The sequence below is a fragment of the Sciurus vulgaris genome, assembly GCF_902686455.1.
Source record: "Sciurus vulgaris genome assembly, chromosome: 7".
NCBI classification, from domain to species: Eukaryota; Metazoa; Chordata; class Mammalia; order Rodentia; family Sciuridae; genus Sciurus; species Sciurus vulgaris.
In genome coordinates, this window is record NC_136467.1 from 31,483,840 (window position 1) to 31,496,408 (window position 12,569).

Genomic DNA, 12,569 nt, shown 5'->3' on the forward strand with positions numbered 1-12,569 from the left:
CTTCCCTCCCTTCTTTGCTTCGGGAGCGGAGTCTCACGGTTCATCTTCTAGGAGTTAGTGATCTTAATTTATATGGGAACTTGTGAGAAAAAGCAAAGTGGCAAACGACTCGGGTCACCACCGAGATAAACCAAAGGAGGAGTAGGGAATGTGAGGACAAAGGGAGTTAAAAGCAATACAGTGTGACCTTCAGGTGGGAGAGCGGGAGAGGAGCAGGCCTCAGTAGGAATCCAAGATACCAGGGTCACCCCAGGTCGGCTCCAAGCGAAGCCATCGCTCTCCTCACTCGCCACCTTCTCACGTGTTCTTGGCATGGGGGGGATTAAAAATGTAAGGGAAAAAAATACGTGAGGATCGGACAGAATGTTCTCAGAGATTACTTTAGGGAAAAAAAAAAAAAAAGTGAAATGCAGTTTGTACTTTTTTCCCCTTTAGTGCAGAGACTTCATTTCCGCCCCCTCCCCTACACATTCCTGCCCCCCCCCCCCTCCTTTCCCTCTTTCTTTCCTTCCTTCCTCCTCTTCCAAGTTCTGGGATTTTTCAGCCTTGCTTGGTTTTGGCCAAAAGCACAAAAAAGGCGTTTTCGGAAGCGACTCGGCCGTGCACAAGGGCCATTTGTTTGTTTTGGGACTTGGGGCAGGAAATCTTGCCCGGCCTGAGTCACGGCGGCTCCTTCAAGGAAACGTCAGTATTCGCCGGTCGCTCTCGCTCGCTGCGCCCCGCCGTCCGCTGCCCATGGGGGAGATGCAGGGCGCGCTGGCCAGGGCCCGGCTGGAGTCGCTGCTCCGGCCCCGCCACAAAAAGAGGGCCGAGGCGCAGAAAAGGAGCGAATCTTTCCTGCTGAGCGGACTGGGTAAGCGCCACCGCCCGTTCCGCTGGGGACTCGGCTCCTGCTCGGTTCGCGGGCTTCAGAGAGGGGCTTGGGGGTGGAGGTCCGGGTCACGGGGCGGTGGGAGCCCGGAGGACCGCGCTGGGAGCCCGGGCCCCACTCTGCCCGCGCAGATCCGCGCGCGCTGAGCCGCCTGCACTCGAGAAGTAACTCTGGGCGGGTCGCGCGCTGGAGGCAGGACCGGGAGGCCGCGGTGGGGATGCTAGAAGAGGTCGGCGCCTGGGCCGGGGGTTATGGCCGAGAGGGTGAAGCAGCAGGGAGGGTGCGATCGGGTCCGAAGCCACCCCGGTTACCGCGCCGCTATCCTTATTTCCTTGCCTCGTGCAATAAATGTGAAAAATGGAAAATTACCCCGGGCTCTCCAGCCCTCCCCGCCCCCTCCGCCGACGCTGTCCTCTCCGGACGGGAAGGCTGATAACCGCCCCGCGCCCGGCCCGCCCCGCACGGGGTGCTCCTCGCCCCCGCCCGGAGCGCGGCCGCTCGTAGGGGACCCTACCGCCCGCCACCAGCTGCAACGCCGGGGGCTAACCGCGGGGCGGCGGGGGCGGGGCGGGGCCTCCCAGCGCTCCGCCTCCCAGCGCTCCGCCTCCCAGCGCTCCTTCCTCATTGTGGCTCAGGCCCCGCCTCCGGAGGCGCAGTATTTATAAAGCCGCCAGAGCCGAGCGAGCGCAGTGTTGGCCAAGCCGGTCTCCCGTCAGCAAAGGTTGCCTGTGTTCTCTTGGTGGCGATGACGGTGAAAGCCGAGGCTGCTAGAGGCACCCTCACTTACTCCAGAATGAGGGGAATGGTAGCGATTCTCATCGGTGAGTGTAGGAGAAAGACTGGACTTCTACCCTCGGATACGCGAGGGGGAAATGTTTTGAAGGTCCGGGATCGGAATGGTATGTGTGGCGTCAGACGTTAGGAAACGGTCTAAAAGTTTCTTTCTCCTCTTTTAATCCACAGCTTTCATGAAACAGAGGAGAATGGGCCTGAACGACTTTATTCAGAAGATTGCCAATAACTCCTATGCGTGCAAACAGTAAGTTCGGGGAAATTGGAGGCGATACAAATAAATAGGATAGTTTGAGTTTACCAGCAGTGGAGACTTACATCACTTTGTTCATGGGGAGGCAGAAGACTTACCTCAGGGAAGTCTCCTTACGTTCTCATTTATTTGAAACGTCGTAAACATTAAAATTAATTAGAAGATTGAGCTTGTCCTGGAAAAATAATTTTTTTCTAAAAGTCTTATTTATCTCCACTAACAAGCCTAATTTCTGTATTTAACTGAATTATCATTTTCTCCTCCCCCCCTTTTTTTTTAGTTATCATTTTCTTGAGCTGTTGTTTTCTTTAAGTAGTTTATTTGAATGTTTTCAACTTAAATTACTGAGTTCTCAGGGAACCTTTGAATCCCAAGTTCACTGTTTATGCCGGTGTGCCCTCTAGCGGTGAGTTAGGAGTTTCTAAATTGTTCCTTTATTCAATGCAGCCCTGAAGTTCAGTCCATTTTGAAAATCTCCCAACCTCAGGAGCCCGAGCTTATGAATGCCAACCCTTCTCCTCCAGTAAGTACTCTCGATTTGTGATGCTTTTGCATAGGGAAATTATAAACTAATCTATTCCTATATCTGGATTAAAATATCATTTCTAGAAATTGGCCCCAAGGCAAGAATGCCTCATTAATTCATAACATAAGTGACATAGATATTTAAGTATTGATATAGTGGAGCACTGCTAAAGACTTATTTCATAAAAAAATTATCTGTTTATGTATGGCAGCATGATTGTACAGTTTCCATACTCATCTGAAATGATGACTTGGACTTTCAGGAAGTCATTTTGAATGTGTTTATAGGTGTTTAGTTACTTTTCTTGGTCATTTGTAGCTGTAACACCTTTTTCATTGCCTGTACTTTATTATAGACATCTTCCTCTGAAGCATTGATATTAAGGGAGAATGTTTTGTTTTCTAGCCAAGTCCTTCTCAGCAAATCAACCTTGGTCCATCATCCAATCCTCATGCTAAACCATCTGACTTTCACTTCTTGAAAGTAATTGGGAAGGGCAGTTTTGGAAAGGTAATTTCATATCCAGAGACTTTCTATAGTATACTCTTTCATGTGTTCATTTTACTTTTTCTGTGAATGAGAATTTTAAAAAATGAATTTTTTCTATTGCAATTTCAGGTTCTTCTAGCAAGACACAAAGCAGAAGAAGCATTTTATGCAGTCAAAGTTTTGCAGAAGAAAGCAATCCTGAAAAAGAAGGAGGTATGAGATGCACCTGGTGGGTTGGGGCTAGAGTTGGACACTTAACTGAATATTCCTTACCTTGAAATTTTGGTGCCAAGTTGAGTTATTGTCACTGAATCTTAATCATCCTTTTCATAGGAGAAGCATATTATGTCGGAGCGGAATGTTCTACTGAAAAATGTGAAACACCCTTTCCTGGTGGGCCTTCACTTCTCTTTCCAGACTGCCGACAAACTGTACTTTGTCCTAGACTACATTAATGGAGGAGAGGTGAGCCTGGGGAAGTGGAAGCTAGCCCTTGGGGTCCTGCATGGTTTGCTTGGTTTAAGTTCCAGAAAAATTTTTTCAAAGGTACTTAGGGGAGAAAAGTTAACAGAATAAGCCTCTCCTTAACCTGCCAGGTTTCAAATCATTAATAGATTATTTAGAGTCACGTCCTGCAGTTGTCCTCTTTAGCTCTATATGTCAGGACTATGTAAATGCTTTGGAAACTCAGACCTACTTTGTTCCTCTGTCTCCTGCAGCTGTTCTACCATCTCCAGAGGGAGCGCTGCTTCCTAGAACCACGGGCTCGCTTCTATGCTGCTGAAATAGCCAGTGCCTTGGGTTACCTGCACTCTCTGAACATCGTTTATAGGTGAGACAATGATTCCATAAAGCTGCCTTCCTGGGTAGAAAGGAGACATAGCCCTAGTCTTTGATGAAGCCTTAAAATAACTTGTGTTTATGTGCAACTTGGTCACCTAAAATCCTATTCCTCAGCATGTGAGCCATCTTGACTCCTTGCCACTTAGGGAACTGGCCAACCTGATCCAGAATAGATTAGCAGAACAAGGATTTCCTTTTTTATTTACTATACAACTGTGATGAATTAAATGCTTCATAGCAGTTATCTTTACAGAGGATTTCTTGTAAAGTAAAATTAACCTTTGCAACCACCTTTTTTTGTTTAACAGAGACTTAAAACCAGAGAATATTTTGCTAGATTCACAGGGACACATTGTCCTTACTGACTTTGGACTCTGCAAGGAAAACATTGAACACAATGGCACGACATCCACCTTCTGTGGCACACCCGAGGTAGGAGCTCTTGATTTGGTCCCTGTTCTTCCCCCTCCTTCCAGGAGAGAGATAGGCAATAATTATTTTAACAACCCAAAGAGTAAACTCTAGAGATTTCTTAATACAATCCAGTGCAAGTAAAATACATTTACTCTTTGCTGCAACATGAGAAATTACAGGGCCTTCTGTTACTTTAATTGAAACTAGCTGTTTGTTTGTAAGCTCCATACCATAAAAAGTCTCTCAATACCCAAAGAAGATACCTGTGGATATCCAGTTGCTTCCTAAATATCAGTAAACCTTGGGGGCAGTCAGCCTCAAAAACTACAGAGATTTTATTAGGAAGTAATCTAAAGAAGTATATTCTCCAAGTTGACTCTGGGTGCTTTACCCTTTTCAAAGTCCACTCCTGGTTTGGGGATCACCTAGTTTCAGAGCAGTTTCTAAACTGTTTTCCTGGTTTGTCTTTCAGTATCTTGCACCCGAGGTACTTCATAAGCAGCCTTATGACAGGACAGTGGATTGGTGGTGCCTGGGAGCTGTTTTATACGAGATGCTATATGGCCTGGTGAGTAGCACATCACTTTTGCCAAAATCCAGGCCTGGCTTCTGTGATTTGCACTTGCTAGTAAGCTTATCCCAAGCTAATAAGAGCCCTATTGGTCATTTTATAATATCTCAAGTCCAGCTTAGTATATTGCAGTTAACTTTTTTCTTTGTGTATACTATACAAAACCTCCAATTCAATAGAAAATAATTCCCCCCCTTTTTCTTTCAGCCTCCTTTTTATAGTCGAAACACAGCCGAGATGTATGATAACATTCTGAACAAGCCCCTCCAGTTGAAACCAAATATTACAAATTCTGCAAGACACCTCCTGGAGGGCCTGCTGCAGAAGGACAGGACTAAGAGGCTCGGTGCCAAGGACGACTTTGTGAGTCATGTTTTCCTGTTCTCCTGGGCCTTCTGGGAGGTACTCTAGACCTCACTGCCTTTATTGAATTCTGCCTGGCTAAATTAATCTTGGTTTCTTCTCAACAGATGGAGATTAAGAATCACGTCTTCTTCTCCCTGATTAACTGGGATGATCTCATTAATAAGAAGATCACGCCTCCTTTTAACCCAAATGTGGTGAGTATCTCCCTGTCTCTCCTCTAAGTGCATTGAGACCCAAAGGCCATTTCTTTTAAGTTAGATTTGTTGGGTGGGAGGGCTTCAAGAAGTAAATTGAACCTAGAATGGGGTGCACCTGTAGCCACAGTTACTCAGGAGGTCACAGCAGGAAGATCAGTAGAGCCCAGGAGTTAAAGAGTCTAACCTGGATAACATAGCAAGACCCCATCTTCAAAATGAAAGAAGAAAATTGGCATATATTTTATCCATAGATCCATTATTTTCCCAGAGAAAAAGTAAAGTTTTTATTCCAAAAAAGCTCACATAATTTTCAAACACATTTATCAAAGCACCAAGAGATAAAAAATAATATTTTAGCCTCATATTTAAACTATTTGTGACCTTTGAGGTTTTGTACTTGAAGTGGAGGATTATGGGAGTTTCTGTATAGCATCCTAAATCATTAAGTTCCAATATCCAACCTAAACATTTCCCTGCCCAGTAAGCCTTGTACATTCTGAGACTGAGTTGTTTTGTTTTGTTTTTTTTTCTTCCTGTAACAGAGTGGGCCCAGTGACCTGCGGCATTTCGATCCCGAGTTTACTGAAGAGCCTGTCCCCAACTCCATTGGCAGGTCCCCTGACAGCATCCTCATCACAGCCAGTGTGAAGGAAGCTGCCGAGGCTTTCCTGGGCTTTTCATATGCACCTCCCATGGACTCTTTCCTCTGAACAGTCTTAGGGGTGGTTTTGAAGGATTTCATGTGTTTTAAATGTTTTAGTTAGCCTTTTGGCAAAGCTACCAGCTGACAGGACATCTTAAAAGAGAATTTGCACATCTCTGGAAGCTTGGCAATCCTGTTGCACACTTTGCTGGAAGCTTTTCAAAGAGCACACCCTCCTCTCAGTGAGCTCGTGAGGTTTTCCTTTTTATTCTTCCTTCCAACGTGGTGCTATCTCTGAAATGAGCATTAGAGTCCGCCCTAGACAGATACCATAGTCTCGTTAGGAGGAAGACACTGAGCTAAGAAGGATCTTCTGTAGGTCTGTCTGGGCTGTGATAATGAATATTCTGAAATGTGCCTTTTCTGCTGAGATCGTGTTAGCTCCAAAGCTTTTCCTATCGCAGAGTGTTTCAGTTCTTTATTTTTCCTTGTGGATATACTATGTGAACAATGGTATGAGTGTGGTATGCCTGATCACAGATGGATTTTGTTATAAGCATCAATGTGACACTTGCAGGACACTACAATGTGGGACATTGTTTGTTTCTTCCATATTTGGAAGATAAATTTATGTGTAGACTGTTTTTTTTGTAAGATATTGTTAATAACTAAAATTTATTGAAATGGTCTTGCAATGACTTGCATCCAGATGCTTAAAAGAAAGCATTGCTGCTACAAATATTTCTATTTTTAGAAAGGGTTTTTATGGACCAATGCCCCAGTTGTTGAAGCTGTTGGTGTTTTCATTGTTTAAAATGTCACCTGTAAAATGGGCATTATTTATGTGTTTTTTTTTTTTTTTTTTGGCATTCCTGATAATTGTATGTATTGTATAAAGAAGGTCTGTACATTGGGTTATAACACTAGTATATTTAAACTTACAGGCTTATTTGTAATGTAAACCACCATTTTAATGTACTGTAATTAACATGGTTATAATATGTACAATCCCTCCTTCCTACCACACAACTTTTTTTGTGTGCAATGAACCAATTCTGGTTTGCAATAAAACCATGAAAAATATTTACAAAAATTGTGTCGTGTGTTACTTTACATAATTCTATGAAGGGGAAATAATGGATCCGTTTAAAATTTAAAACCATGAAAACGTTGCTATGATATCCAACTTACTAGTTTACTTTCAAAGGTAGTGTCTGAATCCAGGCAAGTATCAACAAGTCTCTAAGGTCACCCTAGGCTGGGAGTATATGCACAAAGCCTTGAGTTCCATCCTCAACAGAAATTTTTAAAAAATTTTTTAAAAAACTTTTTCATGTGTGTCCATGTATGGTACTAGAAATCGAACCCAGTGTACTATAACATGGAGCTAGCTCCTGAGTCACTGGGATTACAGATGTATGCCACCACACCTGGCTATTCCATATCTTTCTAGAAGTATTTTATGATGTCAGTCATAAATCCAAACAAATCCTTTTCAATTTACCCATCGTGCAAGACAGCTGTGAAGTAATGTTCCCTATATTTATTGCCTGTCCTCCGAAGTTGGACTGTTTGTCCTGACATTTAACTTAAGTAACAGGTAATTCTTTTAACAAATATTTAAGCCTCCCAGGAGCCAGGCTCTATTCTGAGTGCTAGGGATAAGGCAGTGTGCAAATTGTACAGATCACTGTCCTTTCAGAGCCTGATGGAAATGGCAAACTTTTGAAGCAGTTTTTTGAAATGGAAATCAAAATAATAGTTTGAAAACTTAGAAGAATGTCCTAATGAGGGTTAGGATATTGGTTTGCTAGAGAGGCAACAATAGATTCATTTAGAATTAAAACCATGAAAAATGCTAAAGTAAGGAAGGGTATGGGTTTCTGAAAGTACTCAGGGCAGTCTTGAAAGAGGGACCCCGCAGGAGCACATCAATGTCATGAGCCCCAGGAATCCAGCACTTCAGGGTCCAGCAGCATCTAGGTGTGACCTGCAGGGCTGTCCCCTGGAACTCATGCTGCTGGAATTTGTACTGTGGGAAAAAGGAAGGTGGCAGGATATTAGGAGATCATCTCAAGTCCAGATTGTTTGAACTTTCTCACTTTTCTAGACCTTTCACACAAGTATCTGGCAAATGGAGAGTCTCCAGACAGTGAATCTTATAGTACACTCTAGCCTACTACATACCCTCTAACCTGACCTTCCCAAGGGAAAGCTGTGGCCTTTTTCCTCTCAAGGCTCTTGATATTCACCTTCCCTTCCCGTCTTTTCTCCTCTCCACACCCAAGGTTTCCAAGGATGGAACAGGTGTTTGGAGATCTCTTAGTCCTTCTCATAGTCCAGTAAAGGAATGGGATCAAGTTAAGTCAATGACTTCCTGCTCATGGTAGATAGACCACAAGTCAGACTCTATAGCGGAGATACCACTCTATAGGTATTAGCTACGTATTAAAGTCCCTACCAAATCACATGCAAAATAGATACCAAACCATGCATTTTCCTAGTAAAGATTAATGCCAGCTCTGACGAGATCCTTCGCATATTTCCCTTTCATTCTCATTATCAATAAAAGTTATGAATTCCTCCTTGAATAAAAATGCTTAAATCACACTTTTATTTGAGCACAGTTCTTGCAGGCTAGGAATTCACACTCTAATTACAGATAACTCAGGGACTAGTTGTAGATCATGATTTTTTTAATTTTGCAAAGGTGGAGATCCAATTTATTGGTTTATAGTCAATCATAAGATCTGATATGCATTCTCTAGAACCGGAAGATGCCAGTCGAGTCCCAAGTACTGTCACACGAATGGGAGATTAGATCTAGCACAAATGGGTGGGAAGGGAACAAGCCAAGAACAGGGAAGTCAAGAAAGAACAGGGATCAATAGACAAATGACAAATATTTACTAAGCACTGTGGGGTCAAATAACATACATGCAGAGATATCTTTGATCTAAGGGAGTGGGACATTTGCCTGCAAGCATATTCCCAGAGGCTCGGTCAGCCCCCATTCAGCCTCCATTTAAGTGTGATGCTTGAAGACAAGACAACTAACTTCTCCATGGCTCTCCAACTGAAGGTCTGCTCAAATAGGGATTAGAGGGAACTCACTCAGCTAAGATATCTGTAAGTTAAAATGTGACTCTAAAACCACTGCTTCCATGAAGAATAAGTCAGTCACTGTCTTCCCTAATCTCCTCGGAGTGACGCGACACCAGTCCACAATATACACAGATGGCGAATGTTGTATAAAGGGAACTTCAAAAGCCCAGAGGCTCTCTGTGGGTCAGGTGCTGGGGATGCCCTGAGATTCTTATTAACCAATTCTAGTTCTAGGGACTTTCATGGGATGTGGGCCTTAAGGATTGGACAAGGACAGTAATAGCTAATCCCACTGAGTTCCTACTACATGTTTGAAAGTGAGTGGTCTCAGCATTTTATGCTCAATTTATTCAATCCTCCTAATAATCCAGTGATATTAAAAGTGGGGAAACTGGTTCAGAAAGGTAATTTACTAGCTTGTAAGTTGGTGAGTTCAGATGTCAAATCATGGCAGTCTGGGCCCAACGCCCATCCATGCTAGAGAACATTACTTTATCTTGCCTAAAAGGTGACAAGTGGTTATAAAAGCAAACACACGAGTGCTTGTTATGACTATTCATTTGTTAATGCACCAGATTTTACAAAGGTGCCTTCTAGGTCTCACATAATTTATGCCCAGCTAATTCCATCCCCCAAAAGGGCACATATATTCGATCAAACATTTTCAGGAGCTAGGTATCACTCCTACAGCACTTGCCTACCAAGAGGCCTGGGGTTTGATCCACAGCTCAAAATACACATATATATTATAATAATGTTTACAGCAATATTATCATGTTAACTCCAAAACAGAAACAATTTGAGATTATAATTATCCACCAATAATAAAATGAATACATTAGTGTGATTTCATATAACAGACTACTATCCAATGAAAAGGAATGAAGAATTGCTATACATAATAGACATAACAAGGAAGAAATCACACAAGCAGAAACCAGACTGTTTGATTTGATTTACATAAAATTTACAAGCAGACAAAAAAGATAAATGGATTTGGAATCAAGACATGATTACCCTTGGAGAGGACTGAAGAGCTACTGACAGGGTTCAAGAAGGAAACATCTTTAGGGTGCTGCTGGTGGGAGGTTTTATTTTTTGATATTTCATCAAGTTATCCACTTATGATACATAATTTTTTTCTATTTTTGTTATATAATAATAAACATTCTATTAAAATACATGCCTCAATAAAAAGGAAGTTATGGGACCATGAAGGAGGAACACCTGACCCAATTTGGGGGTCCAGTAAAGTGGCTAAATTCTCCGGTCATTTAAGAAAAAGATGCTTAGAACAAATAAATAAATAAAAGTTTAGGGAGACAGGGAGGATACAGGCAGACTGTCCAGGAGCAAGTGGACCTTGAAAATGAGGCAAAAGGACGTTCCATGTGTGGGCTGGCAGTGTGGTAATGGTGGATACAGCTTGCATGAGCACAGTGAAAATGACTTTTGCCAAAGAAGGGCCTCCGACAGGCCTGTGCCAGAGTCCCAGGTTTCCTGACCAGCTTTCCATTTGGGCAAGTGCTAATTTGGGCCAGCCTCTCCTAACTTGCCTCTTTGAAAGCAGAAATGCAGTCGTGTTCATCTTTTCACCGTAATCCCTGAACGGGGCTAGAAGCACTTGGAATTCCGAGAAAGGTAATCTGCTTCCTCCTTCCCCACCCATTTGCCTTTCCCAATACCTCCTCCTTTGTCCTAGATTATAGGAGAAAATATCCTAAAATGCTGCTGGAAATCGTTTTGGACAGGGCGATGGAGCCACTCACGCTCTTCATGCTGCTCTTCATTCACATTTTTGAAACACATGTGGAGGAGAAGGCCATCTACCAATGTCCTAACATCACCAGGATGTAATGAATCAATCTGTCAATAATCACCAATTTCATGGGCAAGGCAAAATGTTACAGAACATAGTCAAGCGCTATCCCTTCCTTTCAAAGAATTTCTCTTCTCAACCATCAAAAGTTCCTAAAATCCTATTCCACATGCCTTGAGCCTTGTATTGGTAACACAGAGATGTTAACATCTCTCCAGGTGATAATGACAATAATACTTTTATTAAGAGAAACAAGCTTATCCTAATCAATTAAATCCAATTTGAGAAATTATTTAAATGTTTTTCTTATTAACTGACTACCCAGACCAAAAATGAAATCATTATTGCTTAGTCCACTGAGGCCAACTTGACTACTATACACTTGGCTAGGTGGGGATGTATTTACTATATGTATATTTTCTTTGCTTTCCACTAGTTTTCTGTGAAGGACTTTAGCAGCAATGCTTGTAACAATCTTTAATGTTTATTCAGCATTTACCTGTTACATTGTGTTCAGACAATATCTTGTGTGTATTTGGCTGTCTTGGAAACCATGGGCTCTCATGGGCAGGGTTCTGTTTCCTATTTTCTGTGTTCTCTGTCCTGTGCTCCACCTGGTGTGTCCTGGCAGGCACGATGACAGTGCTGTAATGACAATACACAAGGTACAGACTGTTCACAAGAAAATATACATGAAGACAGGCATTTCTTGTAAACAGTAGACCAAGGGTCATCGGCATCGAACAGTGTCACTTTATATTCAAATATAAAATGCATGAGTGGCTACCTATTTGTTCATGGTAACTGGATTTTAACACAATTATGCTCCATCTTATGTTCCCGCTATTTTTATAGTCTGACTCTGAACCATAGCATTGCAGAGGTCAAAATCATTGCCCTCCCTAACATGAACTAGACCATTTGATTCCAAGTACATTACAGTGTTGCTAGCAAAGTTGAGCACAAATCTACCATTTTGACAATAATTAACTTAAAGTTTATCTAATTAGATGAATTAATATTAAGCTCAAAATAATTTGGAATCCAAATTGAAAATAATGACTTTATTTCCCTCTGAAAGGTCATTTAAAAAGAGACACAAAAATGATCTCATGCTTGAATAATATTACATGCTACCTAATAATGAATACTTGGGGCAAATTTAGAGAAAATATGTTTTTCCAAATCAAACACATATAAACTATTTTAAAATATGGAAGGCTGGAAGGGCCTGGATTTTTGAAAATAGTGTCTTGGGTTCACTTTTTGTTTCTCTCTCTCTCTCTTTTTAACTAAAGTATATAAAGCTTGTGGATTAAAGAGAATAAATTTCTAAATTTAATATATATATATCAAATAAAAGAGGAAATAAGGAGAAAGAATGTTAATGAAAGGCAGTTTCCTTATTTTTTAAAATTTATACATAAATAACCTGCTAATGTTTACATAAATAAAAACATAATGGGAAAAAAGTAGATAATAATCTTCCAATCATCTCAGCTATTCCTATCTCAATTTCTCATGGCTGAAGAGAATCAATACAACTAACTTTTCCAGCCTATCCTTTCATAAATTTAATATGCATGCACAAGCAGAAAGGCTTCCAATAACAGGTGCTTCTAAATTATAATTTAAAGGAATTATTTCTCATTCTTTTTAAAAAATATTTTTATATTAGTT

General features: G+C 41.7%; 1 protein-coding gene across 2 annotated transcripts; it reads left to right on the forward strand.

Moving 5' to 3' along the window:
* Window positions 1–551: 551 nt before the first annotated feature.
* Window positions 552–6,902, forward strand: SGK1 (serum/glucocorticoid regulated kinase 1). 2 transcript variants are annotated; one of them, XM_079147117.1, is made up of 12 exons: window positions 552–853; window positions 1,835–1,910; window positions 2,364–2,439; window positions 2,848–2,952; window positions 3,061–3,144; window positions 3,265–3,396; window positions 3,651–3,763; window positions 4,083–4,206; window positions 4,661–4,756; window positions 4,967–5,122; window positions 5,230–5,319; window positions 5,865–6,902. In XM_079147117.1, exons 1-12 carry the CDS (start codon window positions 736–738, stop codon window positions 6,030–6,032), a joined length of 1,338 nt encoding a protein of 445 aa, XP_079003243.1. In that variant the 5' UTR covers window positions 552–735; the 3' UTR covers window positions 6,033–6,902. The 2 variants fall into 2 exon arrangements, with proteins under 2 accessions (XP_079003243.1, XP_079003242.1); XM_079147116.1 differs by lacking the exon at window positions 552–853 and adding an exon at window positions 1,536–1,692.
* The last annotated feature ends 5,667 nt before the right edge of the window (window positions 6,903–12,569 follow it).